The sequence below is a fragment of the Hyperolius riggenbachi genome, chromosome 1, assembly GCF_040937935.1.
Source record: "Hyperolius riggenbachi isolate aHypRig1 chromosome 1, aHypRig1.pri, whole genome shotgun sequence".
In the NCBI taxonomy this organism is placed as follows: Eukaryota; Metazoa; Chordata; class Amphibia; order Anura; family Hyperoliidae; genus Hyperolius; species Hyperolius riggenbachi.
Genome location: NC_090646.1, coordinates 119743516 through 119762349, shown reverse-complemented (window position 1 = coordinate 119762349; position 18834 = coordinate 119743516). Strand labels below are relative to the sequence as shown.

The 18834-nt window shown below is 41.3% G+C and overlaps 1 protein-coding gene across 1 annotated transcript in view; it reads right to left on the bottom strand.

Moving 5' to 3' along the window:
• Positions 1-534: 534 nt before the first annotated feature.
• The window catches only part of C1H4orf19 (chromosome 1 C4orf19 homolog), a 117409-nt gene continuing 99109 nt past the window's right edge, over positions 535-18834 (bottom strand). Inside the window, exons 4-6 of the mRNA XM_068271854.1 lie at positions 4971-5015; positions 3663-3715; positions 535-1941 (exon numbers count right to left, since the gene is read on the bottom strand). Coding sequence (XP_068127955.1) covers positions 1152-1941; positions 3663-3715; positions 4971-5015 — 888 coding nt within the window. The 3' untranslated portion in view covers positions 535-1151. The remainder of the gene's footprint in view (positions 1942-3662; positions 3716-4970; positions 5016-18834) is intronic.

Sequence of the window (18834 nt, the reverse complement as noted above, 5' to 3'; positions counted from 1 at the left end):
GCCGGCTGCGCCCAAGTCTCCTGCGCTGGATTCACAGACAGTGTTTGATCCCCACTCCTGGAATTGCTTACCTTATCATAAAGCAACATCAGTGGATATAGGGTGGTTATATTGCAGACTACTGCAAAAACTGTGCTTTCTACTCTTACCAGCAAGATTGACCCATGAACTAGTTGTGAGTCACTTGTGTTCTGCTCCCCTACTCCATAATTGGCCAACATAAATTTGAAATGCTTTTCCCATTCAATGCGTAATCCAAGGACATTTCATGGAGTTCTTTAACTATAACAACTCACTTGCTTTTTCCTCTGCGAATTATCACAAGCAAAAACAGTGATTGAAAATCTTTCCAATGGGAACATACAGTAGATGACAATATAAACCTGACAGAGGTTATGCTATTCCTTCACCACTACCTTTTTGTTTTTAAGTTTTTCTGGTGCACATGAAATGTTGTTTTTGCCAAACATTTTTTTTAACAAATCTGATTCGCAGAAAGCTTCATGGAATTTCCAACTGTTTTATAGTACACTGTTTTAAAATTTAGTCTCGCCTCATTTTACTCTCGATAAGAACTCCACACTTCACCTTATTTATCTCATTATTGAAAGGTGAAATATGCAACCTATAGAATTCAAGAGTGCAGCATTCAAAGACACACCCCTCTAGTGCCTAATCCTTTGCCCAATCAGATTTGCTTTCTGTTGTCTCACATTTCAGAGAGACTGGTTGCCTAGCGTTTCAACCAGCACAATATCATTCACAATTCTTAAAAATTCTGTTTCACAATCAAATCTGTGAGTAAAATCATACATTTAAAATCATTTTAAAAATAATTATTTCAGTTCCAGGGATTTAAATTACCGTACATCGAACAAGGACTCCGACTACCAACCAGTGGTATTCAATATTATATAAAAGGGGGCTGTATATAAAGTAAATATAATATTGAACAGTGCTTTAAAAATATTTTTTTCTATTGGAGATGAAGATCTTCCAGTCCGTAATTCTATTTTCCATAAAATAATCAGGATTTCATAAATGTTTAAGTGTCTCCTGAGATGTTATGGTCATTTAAGGCAATTTTAATAGAAGTCTGTCTTATTTGGAAAGTGTATACCCGTAGCACTTGATATAGTCTGATTTCCATTTCAGCAGTCTTCATAGTCCTCTCCGGCTATGGCAGCTGCCAAAGCTGCGAGTGCCTCAGCAACATCTGGATCCAGGTCATCTTCTAGATGGATTCCATTTGTGATGGTCGAAGCTTTTTTTGAATCTCTTAACGAACTTCTCTCAAATGAAGCAGATACCTGAGTAGGTATACCTGAGCTTGTAATTGGAACTGTTCCAGCGTTAGAAAGAACATAGTCATGGTTACTGGTATCAGGAAGATATGGATCTTCACAGTCTTGTTTTGTAGGAAGCTCATTCAGATCTGAAGTGTAACTAAGGGAATCTGGAATATTTAATGTGAGGGTGCTTCCTCCAACCTCCAAAATTGCACTTTCTGTAAGGGAATTATTTCCCTGTATTGATCCACACAGCTCATGTTGAATACATTCAGGTTCATCAGAGTTCTGGTTCAGGTCACCATCCTGCTCTGAGCCATGTGGAGGAATTTTGCTTTGGAAGTTGTCACCCGAGTGAGAAGAATGGCCATCTTGTTCTTTGCTTTCGTCAACAAAGTTAATATTTAAGATTGCATATGAGGAAACAGTTGCTGGGTTGCTGGAATCAGCTTCGTCATACTTGGCATTGATCTTTTCCGGCTCACCGTACAGAACTTGCGAGCCAGTGAACTTGTCTCTTTCAATTACATTATGCCCTTCATTCATAAGTTCACTGATCTTTATGGTGGGTGATTTGGAGCGGTCATGCTCATAACTATGGGCTTCATTCACATAGCCATTTGTGTGTAGTTCTTGGGGTTTGAACATATAACTAAAAATAAACAGAAAGCAAAATTTTAGCAACTACTGATAACTAGATTTCACGTCAACTTAAAGCAAGTCTAAAGATCTAAAATAAACCTTTGCCACTAACATAACAATTAAGCTGCCAAAATATTCAGTCTAACGCCTACCAGCTTATGCATATCATTCCAAAATCTTCCTCTCAAATAAAGTTAGTTCAGCAGTAGGCACACGTATGCATGAAAAGCAAGCATTCTGAGCGCAATCTTATGACATTCACAAGTTTATCGCACTAATCTTTGACAAGGCTACCAAATTTCATGGAGTGTCCAAGGGGGTTACTGAGAAAGCTGGATGGGAACATTACTTGCTTCGAGTAACTCCCTAATTTTGTTTAAACATATTTCACTGGCTGGGTAACCTATTACATCTCTCAGTCATTGCTTAAAGGGACTCCGAGCAGTGCAAAAACTATGGAAAGATGCATATCATTTTAAAGCTCTCTTTCTCCTCTTTCCAATGATATATAAACCACCGCCCTACGTCTTTTAGTTTTCGCTATTTTCGCGATTGAAATTGCCGCGGCCACGATTTCGATCACGAAAATAGAGAAAAAAGGCGTAGGGCAACGATTTAGGTGTCGTCAGAAAGAGGAGAGAGAGAGCTTTAAAATGATATCCATCAAGCCATAGTTATATTGTATTACACAGGCCGACACTTTCCCCAGTGTCAGCAGCTCCATTCTGCTGAATGCAGCTGCTGACTTTGACAAAAAGTCGCCCTGTGTAATACAATATAACTATGGCTTGATGGATATCATTTTAAAGCTCTCTCTCTCCTCTTTCTGACGACACCTAAATCGTTGCCCTACGCCTTTTAGTTTTCTCTATTTTCGTGATCGAAATCGTGGCCACGGCAAATTCAATCGCGAAAATAGCGAAAACTAAAAGGCGTAGGGTGGCGGTTTATATATCATTGGAAAGAGGAGAAAGAGAGCTTTAAAATGATGTGCATCTTTCCATAGTTTCTGCACTGCTCGGAGTCCCTTTAAGCCTCCCTGGCATTCTGATTCCATGCTGCGGACGGCGGCGGGAGGTTTTTTTTTACCTAATTTTTTTTCCATGTAGCTAGCCTGCTTCATCCCTCCCACCCTTCCGATCGCCGTCGGCGTGAAGACTCGTCCGGAAATCCCGTTCTGAACGAGTTTTCCTTTAGGGCTTCCCCCATCGCCATGGCGACGATCGGATTGACATCATCGACGTCGTGACATCAGACGGAGTCCCGATCCACCCCTCAGCGCTGCCTACCACTGATTGGCCAGGCTGCACATGGGGTCTGCGGGGGGCCTCTTTCGCGTCGGGTAGCGGCGGATCGGCGGCGATCGGAGAAACACGCAGCTAGCAAAGTGCTAGCTGCGTGTTTAAAAAAAAATATTCAAATCGGCCATCCAGGGCCTGAGCGGTAACCTCCGGCGTCTCTGGATGAGCTCAGCTCATCCAGAACGCTAGGGAGGTTAAAAAGAAAAATGCAACACAACAAATGTCTTGGTAAAAAGAAAGGTCGATCTGAACAGGTTATGGAAGTTTATGATTATGTTTCCTGTTATAGACATTATTTCACAGATGAGCCAAGTTTCACTCACCTGTGAAACTTGGCTTGTAGTTACATTGTAGTATATTCCACATTGGTAAACAAGCGAGTTGAAAGTAGAATTGAATAATACAGTCACACAGTCAAAAAAAAGCTTACCTGTTCAACATTCTACAGCAGTTGCACCCCATCTGGTTAAAGTTTACTAGCACCTTCAAGAAACACAAATAATGTATCAATTATAAGTGGCATTATAAGTAAAAATTACGAAAAGAAACAAAAAGAAAAGAAGGCATATCAACAAAAAAGGAATTGTGAAAGAGGAATTGAGGAAAGAAGCAGCAGTAGAGACTAGAAGCAAGGAGAGAGGAAGAAGGGAACTGCAGCAGAGACAAGAAGCAAGGACAGAAGAGTGGTGGCAAGGAAACAGGAGGACTCTCAGTTTAAGAGGCCTTTTTGATTAGACATTGCTGTGGCTGTCTGGCTGACTATAAGAAAGGCCTCTAGTCAGCTTTGGGTGATGTGTCAGCGGGGTGCGCTTTTAAAGAGTCGCATTTTTAAGGGTGGAACAATCAAAATAACCAGAATTCACCAGCAATTCAACACAATTCTGCACCAGATCAAAGGTAACTTCTCAGTTTGGTAACCTCAGTTTGATTGCTGATCACCATTCCAGCCTAGACAGACCATCATGGAATCTCGATGCAGTCCTCCTCCTGTTGTGTCACTTCCCCCTCCCTTTAGATAGTAAACCTTTGGCAGGGCCGTCCCTCCTTGTGTATTCTATTCTACCTGATCGTGCATCCTTCTTATGGATTAACATGAACTTGTGTTTTGGAATACTACTCCAGTGTATGATCTGGCATTGTGTACCTTACTGTTTATTACCTGTATTTTGTTGTCTGTAACTACTATTATCAAAGTCTGTAGCCTAATTTATTGTACAGCTCTGTGTAATATGATGGCACTATATAAATCCAATTAAGAGTGGTAACAACAACAATAATAATAATAATAGTTGGATTGAAGACAAAAGTGGAAATAAAAGTAGAAGCAAGAACAGAATTAATGTTGGGTGAGAATGGAAATAAGCCAGGAAAGACTTGTAGGGTGAATACATTAGAGGACAGATACAGAAGGAATGGTGGAAGAACTGCTGTAGGAAACTAGAAAAGGAATGAGGCAAGGAATTGAGGGTAAGTTCAGAACCAAACAAGATATGAATGTAACACCAGTAGAAGGATGTTTGAGAGAAACAGAAAATAATGAAGGTAGTGATATTACAAGAAGTAGAAAACATGGGAGATATCCAAAAGATATATAAAAAAATGTTAGGGGAGAGGACGTAAGTAATGAGTAAATGGAAGAAAGGAGTAAGAGGAGGAGATGCTTCTTTTGTATTATTATACAGTAGGTCTATTGCAACATAAGCAGCAAAAGAAGTTCCCTTAACCAGAGCCTACCTACCTGGCTTCCCATTAAAGGTTTAAAGATGGGGGCCACATGGTATGTCTGGAAAAAGAAGGATATACAACTGTTAGAACACAAGAATGTAAATAACTCGAACTGATGTTATACTCAGAACTAGCATCTTTATCAAGCACAACATTTATTTTGAATATACAGTACTTTTTACTGGTATCAAGGAGCATGATCCATTATTGGCTATATCTTTGATAAGTTCTATTTATTCTTTTCTGTTGACATTTGATCATTCACCTGGGAGATTGCCTACAGGTCTCCTCAAGTGTACCAAGCCTTAGTCAATACTGCTCACCAATGAATTAGTCAGAACGGCTCACCAATGAGTGCGGGTGAGAGAGCAAGGCCTCTTCCAAGTTACTCTAGCGCACAGGTGTTGAACTCCAGGCCTGGAGGGCCAGATCCATGCCAGTGTTTACGATGGACTGAGAAAGAAAGGAATGTGTTCTACCTGATGGACCACACCTTTCCTAATTCAGACCCATCAATTAATTTGAGCTGTGTCAAAAATGTGTGAGGACCTTGACCCTCGAAGGATGGTTTCACATCCCTGCAGTAGCTGATGTATGAGAAGATGTAAGAGTTCTGAAATCAACATGAGTACCAAGAAGATTGCCAATGCTGTATGGAATATTAAAATTAGCACCCAGCATACGATAAAAAGGAAATGCTTGTTTATGCACTTTTTTTCTGCTGAATTCTGATTTAGTTTGAATGCTACAACCAATTGTGCCTGTTATCCTCTTGCAATGCCGGTAATCCCCTGGTGCAGAATGTGGTCCACCTATGAAGCCTGTTATTGTTGGTGGGTAATTCAAAAGGGAAGGGAAATTCAATCTTTGAATTCTGGGAGCATTTTAAATCTGGGACCCCCCTTTCTACATTCCATGATAAATCCCATCCATACTATCACCAACTCCCTCCAGGGCACTGGAAGTGGGAGAGAGCTGTTTGTCTTTAAAGAGACACTGAAGCGAAAAAAAAATGATGATATTATGATTTGTATGTGTAGTACAGCTAAGAAAAAAAACATTAAGATCAGATACATCAGTCTAATTGTTTCCAGTACAGGAAGAGTTGAGAAACTCCAGTTGTTATCTCTATGCAAAAAAGCTATTAAGCTCTCCGACTAAGTTAGTCGTGGAGAGGGCTGTTATCTGACTTTTACTATCTCAACTGTAATTGAACTGTTTACTTTTCCTCTGCTAGAGGAGAGTTCATTACTTCACAGACTGCTCTGAAAGACTCATTTTGAATGCTGAGTGTTGTGTAATCTGCACATATTATAGAGTGATGCAATGTTAGAAAAAACACTATATACCTGAAAATACAAATATGAGACATTTTTCTTTGCTGCTAATCTTCTAGTAATTATTCATAGTACACAACCAATTCATTATATCATATATTTTTTTTCGCTTCAGTGTCTCTTTAACATTGACACCCTCCTTTTGTAGAGGATGCCCTAAGGGTGGGAACAAGGCCATTTTCCCCTGTCATTTCCGGGTCTCCATCAGCTTTTGCAATCACGTTTTCTTCAAACATTTGCGCATAATACATTTTATTTTTTAGATGAAGCAGTCATTATTGAGGTAAGACTCCCCCTTTTTTTCTCATGAATATGGTTTTAACCTAGTTTTATATCTTTCTGGGTGCCTCTACACTCCCTCGTTGTGCTTTCCGCCCTCCTCTGGAAGGGTGTGTTAATCCCATGTGGCATTGCCACATTCGGTTCAGGATTTTTAACCAAAAGAGTGACCACATCCAGCCTCATCTAGACACCAGAGTGGAGTTGAGGTTGTCAATAGTCACCTTCCTTCTGTGGTTGGTTTGCAACCCACCCTTGTGAGTACTTGTTACCTAACTCTTATGTTTATTCAAATTGGTGACATATTGCACTATTGGGCTCCCGTTCTCTGTGCTTCCCTTTTTAAGGTGTACAGTCACCTCTCTTCCCATATCCCCCTCCGGTCATTTGTCCTTTAAAAACGTATGATTACCATGGAAATGACGTAAGTCCCATAACGTGCGTACAATAATATGTGGTGCAGCAGGTGCTGAAACAGACAATAGCTATACCTTTGCTAAGAAATGTAGATGAAAACCCCATGTGGTCCCTAGAGGACAACTGAAGCGAGCATGACATGGAGGCTGTCATATTTTTTTTCATTTTAAGCTATACCAGTTACCTGGCAGCCCTGCTGATCCACTAATACTTTTAGCCATAGGCCCTGAACTAGCATGCAGCAGATCAGATGTGTCTGACATTATTGTCAGATCTGACAAGATTAGCTGCATGCTTGTTTCTGGTGTGATTCAGACACTACTGCTGCCAAACAGATCAGCAGGGCTGCCAGGCAACTGGTATTGTTTAAAAGGAGATAAACATGGCAGCCTCCATATTCTTCTCACTTAAATTGCCCTTTAAGCTACAATAATTCTTTTATGTAAATCCATAGGACATAGGCCCAAAGGTGAGGACTGTTATTTTTTCATTTCTCTTTTACCACATTCTGCCTATTTGTCATATGAAGTGAAATGACCAGCTACGTACGATTATTTCTATAACAAATGCTTGGACAAGACTTGATTGTGTGATCTACATGTAAACAAAAATAATCATAAACTTTACAGGCTATTAAATGAGACCTTAACACCCCCACTGTGCAGCAAAACATTTAACTCTGCGGAAATAACAATTACTGCTCTGTGAAAATGAATATGTCAAAAAAACAGAAGGCTAGATTAGAGCCTTCGGCATTTAATGAGGCATTTTTTTCTGCCGCGATATATGCGGACTGACAGAAAAGGTGACAGTGCATTAATTACAGGTGCAAGGCGTAAAGGGAGAATAACGTGATAATAAAAGGACTATGACAGCACACAACTAAACAAAAAGTTTTGAATTCATTGTTACAAATAAAAATAAGTTTTAGGACCCAACAATCATTTATCCTATAGCTCAGTGGAGTCCAACTGGCGGCCCGCCAGGCCTCCTACTGCGGCCCCCCTGCCGCCTGCTCCATGCTGTGGCAGCGCTTCAAAGTCCAGTCACCAGAGATGAAGAATTTTTTTTTAAAACCCTTTCCCCCATGCTGCGGCTGCTGAAATATAAGTATTAACAGCCCCCCCTCGTTCTACCCCGTGCTGATGCTGCCTCTAACACACCTCAGATCGGCAGCGGGCAGAAGATAGCAACCAGTCAGACAGTGCATAGCAGCCGCAAGGTGGACTTTAAGTGCTGGACGTGACCGATGATATCACTTCCTGCATTTAAATTCACTGTATGGCTGCTATGCGCCGGTCTTACTGGCTCCGATCTCCTGCCCGCCGCCGATCTGAGGTGTGTTAGAGGCAGCAGCACAGGGTAGAACGAGTGGAGGGGTGTAAATATTTACATTTAAGCAGCCGCAGTACGAGGAAAAGGGATTATGGTGAAATCAGCAGCCAATCTGATTGCATTTTGTGGGGAAATCTGTGGCCAATCTGACTGCATTTTATGGTGAAATCTGTGGCCAATCTGACTGCATTTTGTGGGTAAATCTGTGGTCAATCTGATTGCATTTTGTGGGGAAATCTGTGGCCAATTTGACTGCATTTTGTGGTGAAATCTGTGGCCAATCTGACAGCATTTTATGGTGAAATCAGCGGCCAATCTGATTGCATTTTGTGGGGAAATCTGCAGCCAATCTGACTGCATTTTGTGGGGAAATCCGCAGCCAATCGGACTGCATTTTGTGGGTAAATCTGCGGCTAATTTGACTGCATTTTGTGCTGAAATCCGCGGCCAATCTGACTGCATTTTATGTTTAAATCTGCGGACAATCTGGTTGCATTTTGTGGGTAAATCTGCGGCCAATTTGACTGCATTTTGTGGTGAAATCTGCGGCCAATCTGACTGCATTTTATGGTGAAATCAGCGGCCAATCTGATTGCATTTTGTGGTGAAATCTGCAGCCAATCTGATTGCATTTTGTGGGGAAATCTGTGGCCAATCTGACTGCATTTTGTGGGGAAATCTGTGGCCAATCTGACTGCATTTTGTGGGGAAATCTGTGGCCAATCTGACTGCATTTTGTGGGAAATCTGTGGCCAAGCTGATTGCATTTTGTGGGGAAATCTGTGGCCAATCTGACTGCATTTTGTGGGGAAATCTGTGGCCAATCTGACTGCATTTTGTGGGGAAATCTGTGGCCAATCTGACTGCATTTTGTGGGAAATCTGTGGCCAAGCTGATTGCATTTTGTGGGGAAATCTGTGGCCAATCTGACTGCATTTTGTGGGAAATCTGCAGCCAATCTGATTGCATTTTGTGGGGAAATCTGTGGCCAATCTGACTGCATTTTGTGGGGAAATCTGTGGCCAATCTGACTGCATTTTGTGGGGAAATCTGTGGCCAATCTGACTGCATTTTGTGGGAAATCTGTGGCCAAGCTGATTGCATTTTGTGGGGAAATCTGTGGCCAATCTGACTGCATTTTGTGGAGAATCTGCTGTCAATCTGGTTGCACTTTGTGGGAAAATCTCTATCACTCTAATTGAATTTTGTGAGGATACTGCTGCTTAACTCAGAATTGTATAATTGCTGTTCTGATTTACATTCACCCAAGGCAGAAACTTATTTTTAAATATCCAAAATGGCCTACATTTACTGTATTAACAAAAAAACAAAACAAAGCAAAACAACTTCTCACTGAGTCAACACTCTGATGTATCCCCACCGACACTTAGGGCTTGATTCACTAAAGCATGATAACACAATTATCATGTGTTAAAGCTTTTCACGTGCAAACCATTGTGCGTGCGTGTTGCGTGTGAAACGTTTAGCGATCGCGTGATAATTTTTATTGCGCGTACGGTGTTGCGGTTCACGCGATAAGCGCGCTTTTCACGTGATAATTACGGTTAAGCAGTTTGGTACTGAAAGCAGCAATAGTGCTGTGAAGCATGTGAGTTAATTCAATTACGGCATAATTCATTGCGCTCGATATTCTTTACGTGCAGTGTGTAATTTAGTTTCCTGCTGTTTTCAATTGAACTATTTAGTGTGTGTATATAAAAGGTTTTTTGTAGGGGGGGGGTTGTTCTAAGCTGATTGCACGTAAAGTTTCAAGCGGATTGCGTGATGTGCTGTGTGCAGTTATAACGCGTGATCTGCATTCCGTTAGCGTGATCTGCAGTAATATCACGTGATACTGATGTTTATCATGTGATATCCCGCCTTTGCACGCAAAGTCATTAGTTATCGTGTGCAAATCTGAAATCACGCGCAAAAGCGCTTATCACTGCGTTATTACGCTTTAGTGAATTGAGCCCTTAGTCACCATTTTGACTGGTTGGGAATGACTCAATGGCTGATACTAGTTTTGCAAATATTGATCATAATAATACAGTTACATTGTAAAATGCAATTTAAAGAGGAAATTTAACCCAGGATTAAACATCATCCGAATCAGTAGCTGTTACCCCCTTTCCCACGAGAGAAATCTTTACCTTTTCTCATCAGAGACATCTGTATGGCTGATTTTGTGGTGAAACCCCTCCCACAGCATGATGTCAGGGCCATGGCCCTGTGAACCTTGTTGCATTGTGGGAAAAAAAGTCTGTTTCCAACTGCCAAACAAGCAATATCTCCCTCTGTGCATGGAACTCTCAGAACATTTCACAAAGATCACCTGACTGTCTTAAAGATGTTGCCACTTGTGATGAATTTCATGGAAAACAGGTTTTGAAACCAGCGCAATCAAACAATAATCATGATAATAGGCAGTCAAAAGTTCCCTGCAGGTGTGATTCCAAATATACACTCGCTAGAAAAGGTTCTGTAATGTCAATCAGGGAACAGCGCCCACATGTAATAATCTGTGTCACAAGATTTTCATAGACTGTATCCAACACCACTCTACAGAGCAAAACTGGCTCTGCAGCCTTCTCCAGCATCACAACAGTACAGAGCACTTGGTGAGTGCAGAGCACTTGGTGCAGTACAGACCAAGTGCCGTGTACTTTAGTGATGCAGGAGAAGGCTGCAGAGCCAGTTTTGCTGTAGTGAGTGTAATACGCTGTAGTGAATGAGTGTAATAAGCTGAGCACACTCGTCTGTCGGTTTTCTGTGTGCGTTTTCTGCACACCGTGGGCTTCATTCACTAAACCGTGATAACTCATAGCATGGTCGCCCTAGCTTTTTTGCGTGCATTTTCATGCGCAATAGCAAATTTTCGCAAGGAATCGCAAATTTTCACGAAAACGCTAGCGCAGTAGTGCTATGAGTTATCATGGTTTATTGAACCAAGCCCCATGTGTGTCTGTATGTGTGAAAACATACACATTTCTTCATAGAAGCTAATGTGATTGATAGGGAAAATTAATGCTGTGCTTCAGTGCTGTTTTTATCTGCATGGGGAAAACCCAAGTGTGCACTAGCTAATTGAATAACATTGGTTCTCAGTTTACCTGTGCAAAAAGTGTGTGTGTGGGGGGATGGGGGATGTTGGGCAGGAGGGGGCCCCATCCAAAGTTTTGCAGAGGGGGCTAGTTACGCCCGTGAAAAAGGCTGACCTAGCCTAGATCAAGGCAGGGGGTAGTACCTGCGGAAGTACAGTTAAAGGTAGCTAGGAGGACAGGAAATAGAAGATGTCAGGGCTGTGCCAACAGCATTTGTGAAGGGAGAACTGTACTTTGAAAACATGAATCCCTCCCTTGCTGTGCCACTGACACTGTGTTGCCACTTGGATGTGCAATATCTCTTTAAAGAGGAACTGTCGTGAAAATCTTTAAATTTAAAACACATACCAATAAAAAGTTCATTTCTTCCAGAGTAAAATGAGCCATAAATGACTTTTCTCCTATGTTGCTGTCACTTACAGTAAGTAGTAGAAATCTGACATTACCAACAGGTTTTGGGTTAATCCATCTCTTCATTGGGGAGTCTCAGCATGGCCTTTATTCTTTATAAAGAAATTCCCTGAAAAAGATTTATACAAAGATGCTGGCCTGCCTCCCTGCTCACCATACACCTTTTTTGGCAGTTGGACGGAGCAACTGCCATTCACTAAGTGCTAAAAATAAAGAAAACCCTAAGAACCCCCTATGAGAAGATGGGATAGTCCGAAATCTCTCAGTAATGTCAGATTTCTACTACTTACTGTAAGTGACAGCAACATAGGAGAAAAGTAATCTATGGCTCATTTGTGTATGTTTACATGTATTTTAACCTTTTCACCACTGAGGGGTTTTACCCCTTGAGCACCAGAGCAATTTTCACCTTTCAGCGCTCCTTCCATTCATTCGTCTATAACTTTATCATTACTTATCACAATTAAATGAACTATATCTTGTTTTTTCCACCACCAATTAGGCTTTCTTTAGGTGGGAAATTATGCCAAGAATTATTTTATTCTAAATATGTTTTAATGGGAAAATAGGAAAAATGTGGGAAAAAATTCATTATTTTTCAGTTTTCGGCCATTATAGTTTTTAAATAATGCATACTACATGTAATAAAAACCCATGAAATGTATTTGCCCATTTGTCCCGGTTATAAAACCGTTTAAATTATGTCCCTATCACAATGTTTGGCGCCAATATTTTATTTGGAAATAAAGGTGCATTTTTTTCAGTTTTGCGTCCATCCCTAATAACAAGCCCATAGTTTATAAAGTAACAGTGTTGTACCCTCCTGACATAAATATTGAAAAAGTTCAGTCCCTAAGGTAACTATTTATGTATTTTTTTTAATTGTAAATTTTTTATTTTTTTTTTAATTGCAAAAAAAAAATGGGGAGTGTGGGAGGTAATGAGTTAATTTTTTGTGTATAAGTAATGTATTTGTATGTGAAAAATGCTTTAGGGTGTAGTTTTACTATTTTGCCACAAGATGGCAACAGTAACTTTTTTGTTTAATGCGACCTAAGTACTAGGAGGCTGGGAAAGTTTTTTTTTTCCCAATGATTGCGCTGCTTATCGGAGAAGCAGCGGATCATTGTGGGGCTTAGATCAACGAACGGGAATGGATTTTCCCGATCATTGATCTCCGGGCGAGCGGCCGGCGGTGTGTTTACGAGCGGGAGTGCGCGCTAGAGCTAGCGGGAGCGCGGGCAGCGGCGGGAGCGCGGAAAGTACGGATTTCTCCTTCCCTGGGGGTGAAAGGATGGAAAAAGGGACGGAGAAATTCGTACGGGTGGGGGTAAAGTGGTTAAATTTTAAGATTTTCGCGACAGAGGTCCTTTCAGTCTGATCACTGAAAACTAGTTCCTGTTGCCTTGAATGAATTACATCATCCCGTGATCAGAATAAGCTTGTAAATGTTAGCCTATTATTACCATTTATATGTCTGGTGCATGTGGCAATCACCTAGTGGAGCTATTCACATAAAGCAGCTGTGTAATTAAATGCTTGCAGAACGTCTGGTCAGTATTCAGTCTGGGATGCTGCAAAGAACAGTGATTATACAGTGCATAGTGGCTTGTGGTGCATGTATGATATATTGTGCTGCCACAACAAATTATGGAACCTTAAACAGATACTCATCACAACTTGTATATGGACTTTGTTCTGCTGTTCAACCCAAAAGGACCATGCTAAAGTAGGTTATCTGATCATTGTAGTGCAACAAGATCCAAAGTGCCATAATGTAAACATATTGCCAAAGAGAAGTCTGAAAATGTAAAGGGTTAGATGCGCATCGTTTATAAATAACTATATGTTTACATGCATTTTATTGCAAATGGTTTTACACTGTGGGAGAAGACAAAAACTTTGCTTGTTTAGAAATGATGATCAGATTATGGACTTGGATTCCAGTAGTCTCTTCTCCAGAGCTGCTCCCATTTCCCTGGAACTCTCATTCCTGATGTTAAAAACACCTTCAAATGTACATTTCAAAAAGGCGCCAGGAAACTATTGGTGTAATTACCGGTAATCTACTAATGGGCAGTGGTAAGTCTGATATTATTTTGGTAATTTTTACTGATATTTTACTACGTCTAAACAAACCCTTTACTGATGCCGAACCCTAACTGACCCCCCTGTGATGCAACATCCGCCAATAATTAACACTAACCTTATATATGATGCTGGGTACACACGTTGGGATTACCCGCTCGTCCCGCGGGATCGACCGATTATTTCCGGCATGTTCGATCGGGTTTCGATCGATACAGCTGTCGATTTTGCATGCTAAGCATGCAAAATCGATGGCTGTATCGATCGAAACCCAATCGAACATGTCTGAAATAATCGATCGATACCGTAGAACGAGCGGGAAATCGCAATGTGTGTACCCAGCATAAGACATAACCCTATAAGATACAACACCATACAGTATATTAGTAAAACAATAATAACCGTGGCGCCCCAATCAATGGAAAATATATTGCTGCCGTGAATGGACGAATCCTCGCATCCAAACAGTCAGTTATGTACAATTCCCACAGCGCAAGTATATTTCTCTTGATGAATATGTTGCTCCACACCTCCACCTGTATGCACTCAGCGTGCAGAATAGAGTAAACAGGGAGGCTTTTAGTGGAGTATTTAAAACTTTAATTACTGGATAAAAGCAAGTGTACATAAAACGAGGGTGGGCACTTACTTAAAGAGGGTCCTAATCCACTTAGGACCCTCTCTGGCTGAACTCGCTTCCCACGCAATGTGGTACTTAGGCCCTTCCACTCGATCCTCTGTACTGCTGCCCGCTCCTGTCCCGACTAGTTTCAGCAAATGCCGTCTTCAGGGGATAATCTCCCCTGAAGACGGCATTTGCTGAAACTAGTCGGGACAGGAGCGGGCAACAGTACAGAGGATCGAGTGGAAGAGCCTAAGTACCACATTGCGTGGGAAGCGAGTTCAGCCAGAGAGGGTCCTAAGTGGATTAGGACCCTCTTTAAGTAAGTGCCCACCCTCGTTTTATGTACACTTGCTTTTATCCAGTAATTAAAGTTTTAAATACTCCGCTAAAAGCCTCCCTGTTTACTCTTTTCTGCACGCTGAGTGCATACAGTTGGAGGTGTGGAGCAACATATCCATCAAGAGAAATATACTTGCGCTGTGGGAATTGTACATAACATACAGTATATTAGTATTTGAAGAGTAAGAAGGGATTTATTTGGAGCTTGGACTGAGGTTTTAGTACAACGTAATCACTTTTTAGTAGGTACATTTTATTATTACTACAGAGGTGTACTTCAGGAGTAGGAAACAGGGACAGGAACATTTGCTTCCAAAAGTGGGATTGTCCCCTTAAAAGCGTGCACTTGCATTTAACGCATCATTTATTAGTCCAGTTGTATTAGTCCAGTCATTTTAACATCCTGGTTAAACCTTCAAAATACGTTTATGGAAATATTTCAACTGCTTTCTCAAAGTTTGTCTTTCCAAATTCTATATAAAGAAAGATACAGACAGTCCCCTACTTACAATCGACTAGCGCTACAACGTTTCACAAATGCAAACAAAGTTGTCATGTACAAACATACTGGTACTGTTTTTTTTTTTTTTTATTAGATATATTTGTTGTTAAATGTTACAGTATTGGATAAACTGTTAGGGCCTGTATCAACAACTGCGAAAAACATAGTTTATACTATATGTCCAAATCCAGAGTTGTCCAAAAGTAAATCACTTATCCACTTTTCATCATGATTAACACAGGACTTAACCTATAAACGAATTCAACTTACAAACAACTTCCCGCAATGGAACTGTTTGTAAGTAGGGGACTGCCTGCACATGCCAAAAAGTCCAAGAGTCCAGTATGAGTGCTGTCATAGATGCACAGGAGATGTCAAGGTGTCAGTCAGTGCTCTATGCTGTGTGTGGATTATACCTCTGTCTATTAACAAAGCATTCTGCCGTAAGTGGATTGTACATATGCCTCCCTCAGCACACATTACATCACAGATGCAAAAGTGCAGGACGCCGGGAGGAGCTCCTCTCTACAACCACAATGACGCCTTCTGTCCTTTAAATGGCAATCATTTACATGTTGGCTGGAGAACCTTGGCTACTGAGGTTAGCACACACCTCACACACCCTCCTTTGTTTCCGTGTAACAACCAGTGCAGCAGGTGGCAACCAAGTCCTCGAGACACAGAAATCCATGTGTTTCTCTGGATAAAATCTACCTAGTGTTTTGCTACTGAGACTAGTCAGCCCTGAGGCTACCCCATAGACATGAGATGACCGATAAGATGACTTTGTCTTGTCTGTCTTGTTCTCCTGCGGGCTGACTGCAGCATAGAAAATACTGTGATTGTTATTGTCCTCTCACCGATAAGTCATTGTTAGTAATATATTTTGCTTGGACTGCCATTTGTATAGTAGAAATGGTTCTTCACCTTAAACCAGCCTGAAGTACACACAGCCTATCTTCCTCACTGACTGCACAAATGTAGTTTTACTGAGTATTCAACTGAAACAGAATCGCAATAAAAAAGTGCCTATTTAATTCAATTTGAAAACCAAAGACAATTTATCATTAAGACTCTGTCTTAATGATACAGGACTTGAGGGAGGGTCTACGGATTAAATACTTACCTTATCTGGCGTACTTCATGCTGGCAGGTGATTGCTCTGCTCCCCTTGGAATTATGGCTGTGGGGAATTTTTTTTCACACTTCTGCTGAGGCTTTGGCCACCCCCATCTGCATTGCTGTGGCCTGCCCCAAGCTCGGGAGATGCAGCCCATTTGGTGGCTGCCAAGCTGGAGGTGGGCCATGGCAATGCAGAGCTTTGGAAGCAAGTAAGTGCACTGCGTTCCTGAAGAGGGGTGGGGAGCAACACCTGTGCACCAATTATGTTAGACCCTTAAAGTAATTAATCCTGAGACCCCTCTCCCCCCACCATTAAGTCAATTTTATGGTTAATTCCAACAACAATGGGGACCTAGGGCAAAATTAACTTGGAGGTCCCCCGCCCCCCTACACCTGATACCCCAGCAAATTCAACCCCAGGGTCTAAGCTGTTAGCCCTACCCAGGACTCCACCCCCAACTTTATTGTGCTACTGGGCCTATGGGCCCCTGCAAAGTCTCTCCCCAACTTGTGCTCCCCAGGGCCTTTCCAGGTCTCCCCCCAACTCACCTGTCCGGCTGACTGACACACTGCTTACAGGGGCCCCTGTTTCATGTTATTATGTATGACATGCGCCGGGGGAATGAGAAGATGTGGCCAGACAAGGATGAAGAGGAAGAGCGCAGACTAATGAAGCAGCGCAACAGCCGAACAGACAGGTTAGTTGCTATGATATAGTTGCCAACAACTTTGGAGGGGTACTGGGGAGCACAAGTTGGAGGAAGACCTGGGGTATTCCATCAACACTCAGGGCCCCTGAGCCAAATGCCCAGGTTGCTGCTATCGTAGCGCCAGAATCATATGATTCTGATGGTATAACTACCCTGGTTACATATGAATAGCAGAGCAGCTACAGAGCAGCACAATTACCTAGTTCCGCGCTGGGTCCTCTCTCCAAATCCACTGCAGCCGATCACCGTGCAGCAGCATCTCTCATTAGGCTCCAGATGTCACGTGACATGCACCAGTGCATGTCACGTGATATCTGGAGCCTAATGAGAGATGCTCCCAGCCTAATGAGTGTGAGTAAGGGCGCCCCTATACATGCAGCAATCTGCACATTATTACTTTTACAACAACTTGATGTACACTTTAAATGACCAATATTGTGGAAATGTTTAAAATTTTAAATATATGCAAACACATACATATATGAAGGACATTTCTCCCAGAGTAGAATGCATTAGAAATTGATTTTCTTTATGTTGCTGTCACTTGCAGTAGGCAGTAATAATCTGTAAGTGTTTGTAATTGCTTTTGATTCTGAAAATCTCCCATGAGGAGGTAAGGGGCCTATACACTTGTTGATTTCAGCCATTGATCGATCAATCGATTCTACGGAATCGATCTATCAGAAATCGATTCTATCAAATCTATCGATCGATCGATCGATTTGCGGTTGATTTTGATTGATTTACATCGATTTGATCTATCTGACAGGATGGAAATTCTAGGTTGATCTGCTGCTGGCAACAGATTGATGGCCCATAGAGTTGCATTGGTTCTAATGGTCCAATAATACATTTAGATCGATTTCCAATAGATTTCATTCTGAAATCTATTGGAAATCTGTTCCTAGTGTGTGGCACACATCAGATAGATTCCGGTCAGATTCGACTTGACAGAAATCTATCTGATGGTCGAATCTGCTGCAAATCTATAAGTGCAGGGCCACCTATAGACTTGTCCAAAATCTTTCAGATCTGTCAGATTTTTATAAAATATGAAGTCATTTATAGTTCATTTTTCTGTGGAATAAACGGATATTTTATACATATGAATACACATGTATTTTTTGTGATAGTGGTCTTTTAAGCGACAATGTCAATTTATCAATGTTAGGAATCCTGACCTTAGCTAAACAGAACATTACACAAATTCTTTTACTGTGCTGATCTTTACCAAAGCAAAGTTACTGTATGCAGAAGACACCATCATGGACGAAACAGAATCTTCTAAGAAAATAGGACATAGTTGCATCCTTTGTCACACATATTGTCACTGCAAGAGTTATGTAACTGATGCCTCCTCCTAAAAACAGTGATCTGCAAAATCCAATCCAAATGTATACAAACACCCTCATCCATTTACTGCTGAAATTACAGAGCCTACCTGCTTGACACAGCAACATATTTTTAAATGGGTAAAAAAAGCCCTATTAGCAATTGTTTTAATGTAAATTGTAGGTATAATTGTAAATGTAGCTGCGCTTCCTATGAACTACAAGTCTGCCTCCTCCTTCACCTTCTGCAGCAAAGAAAGGTAGACCACATCCTGGA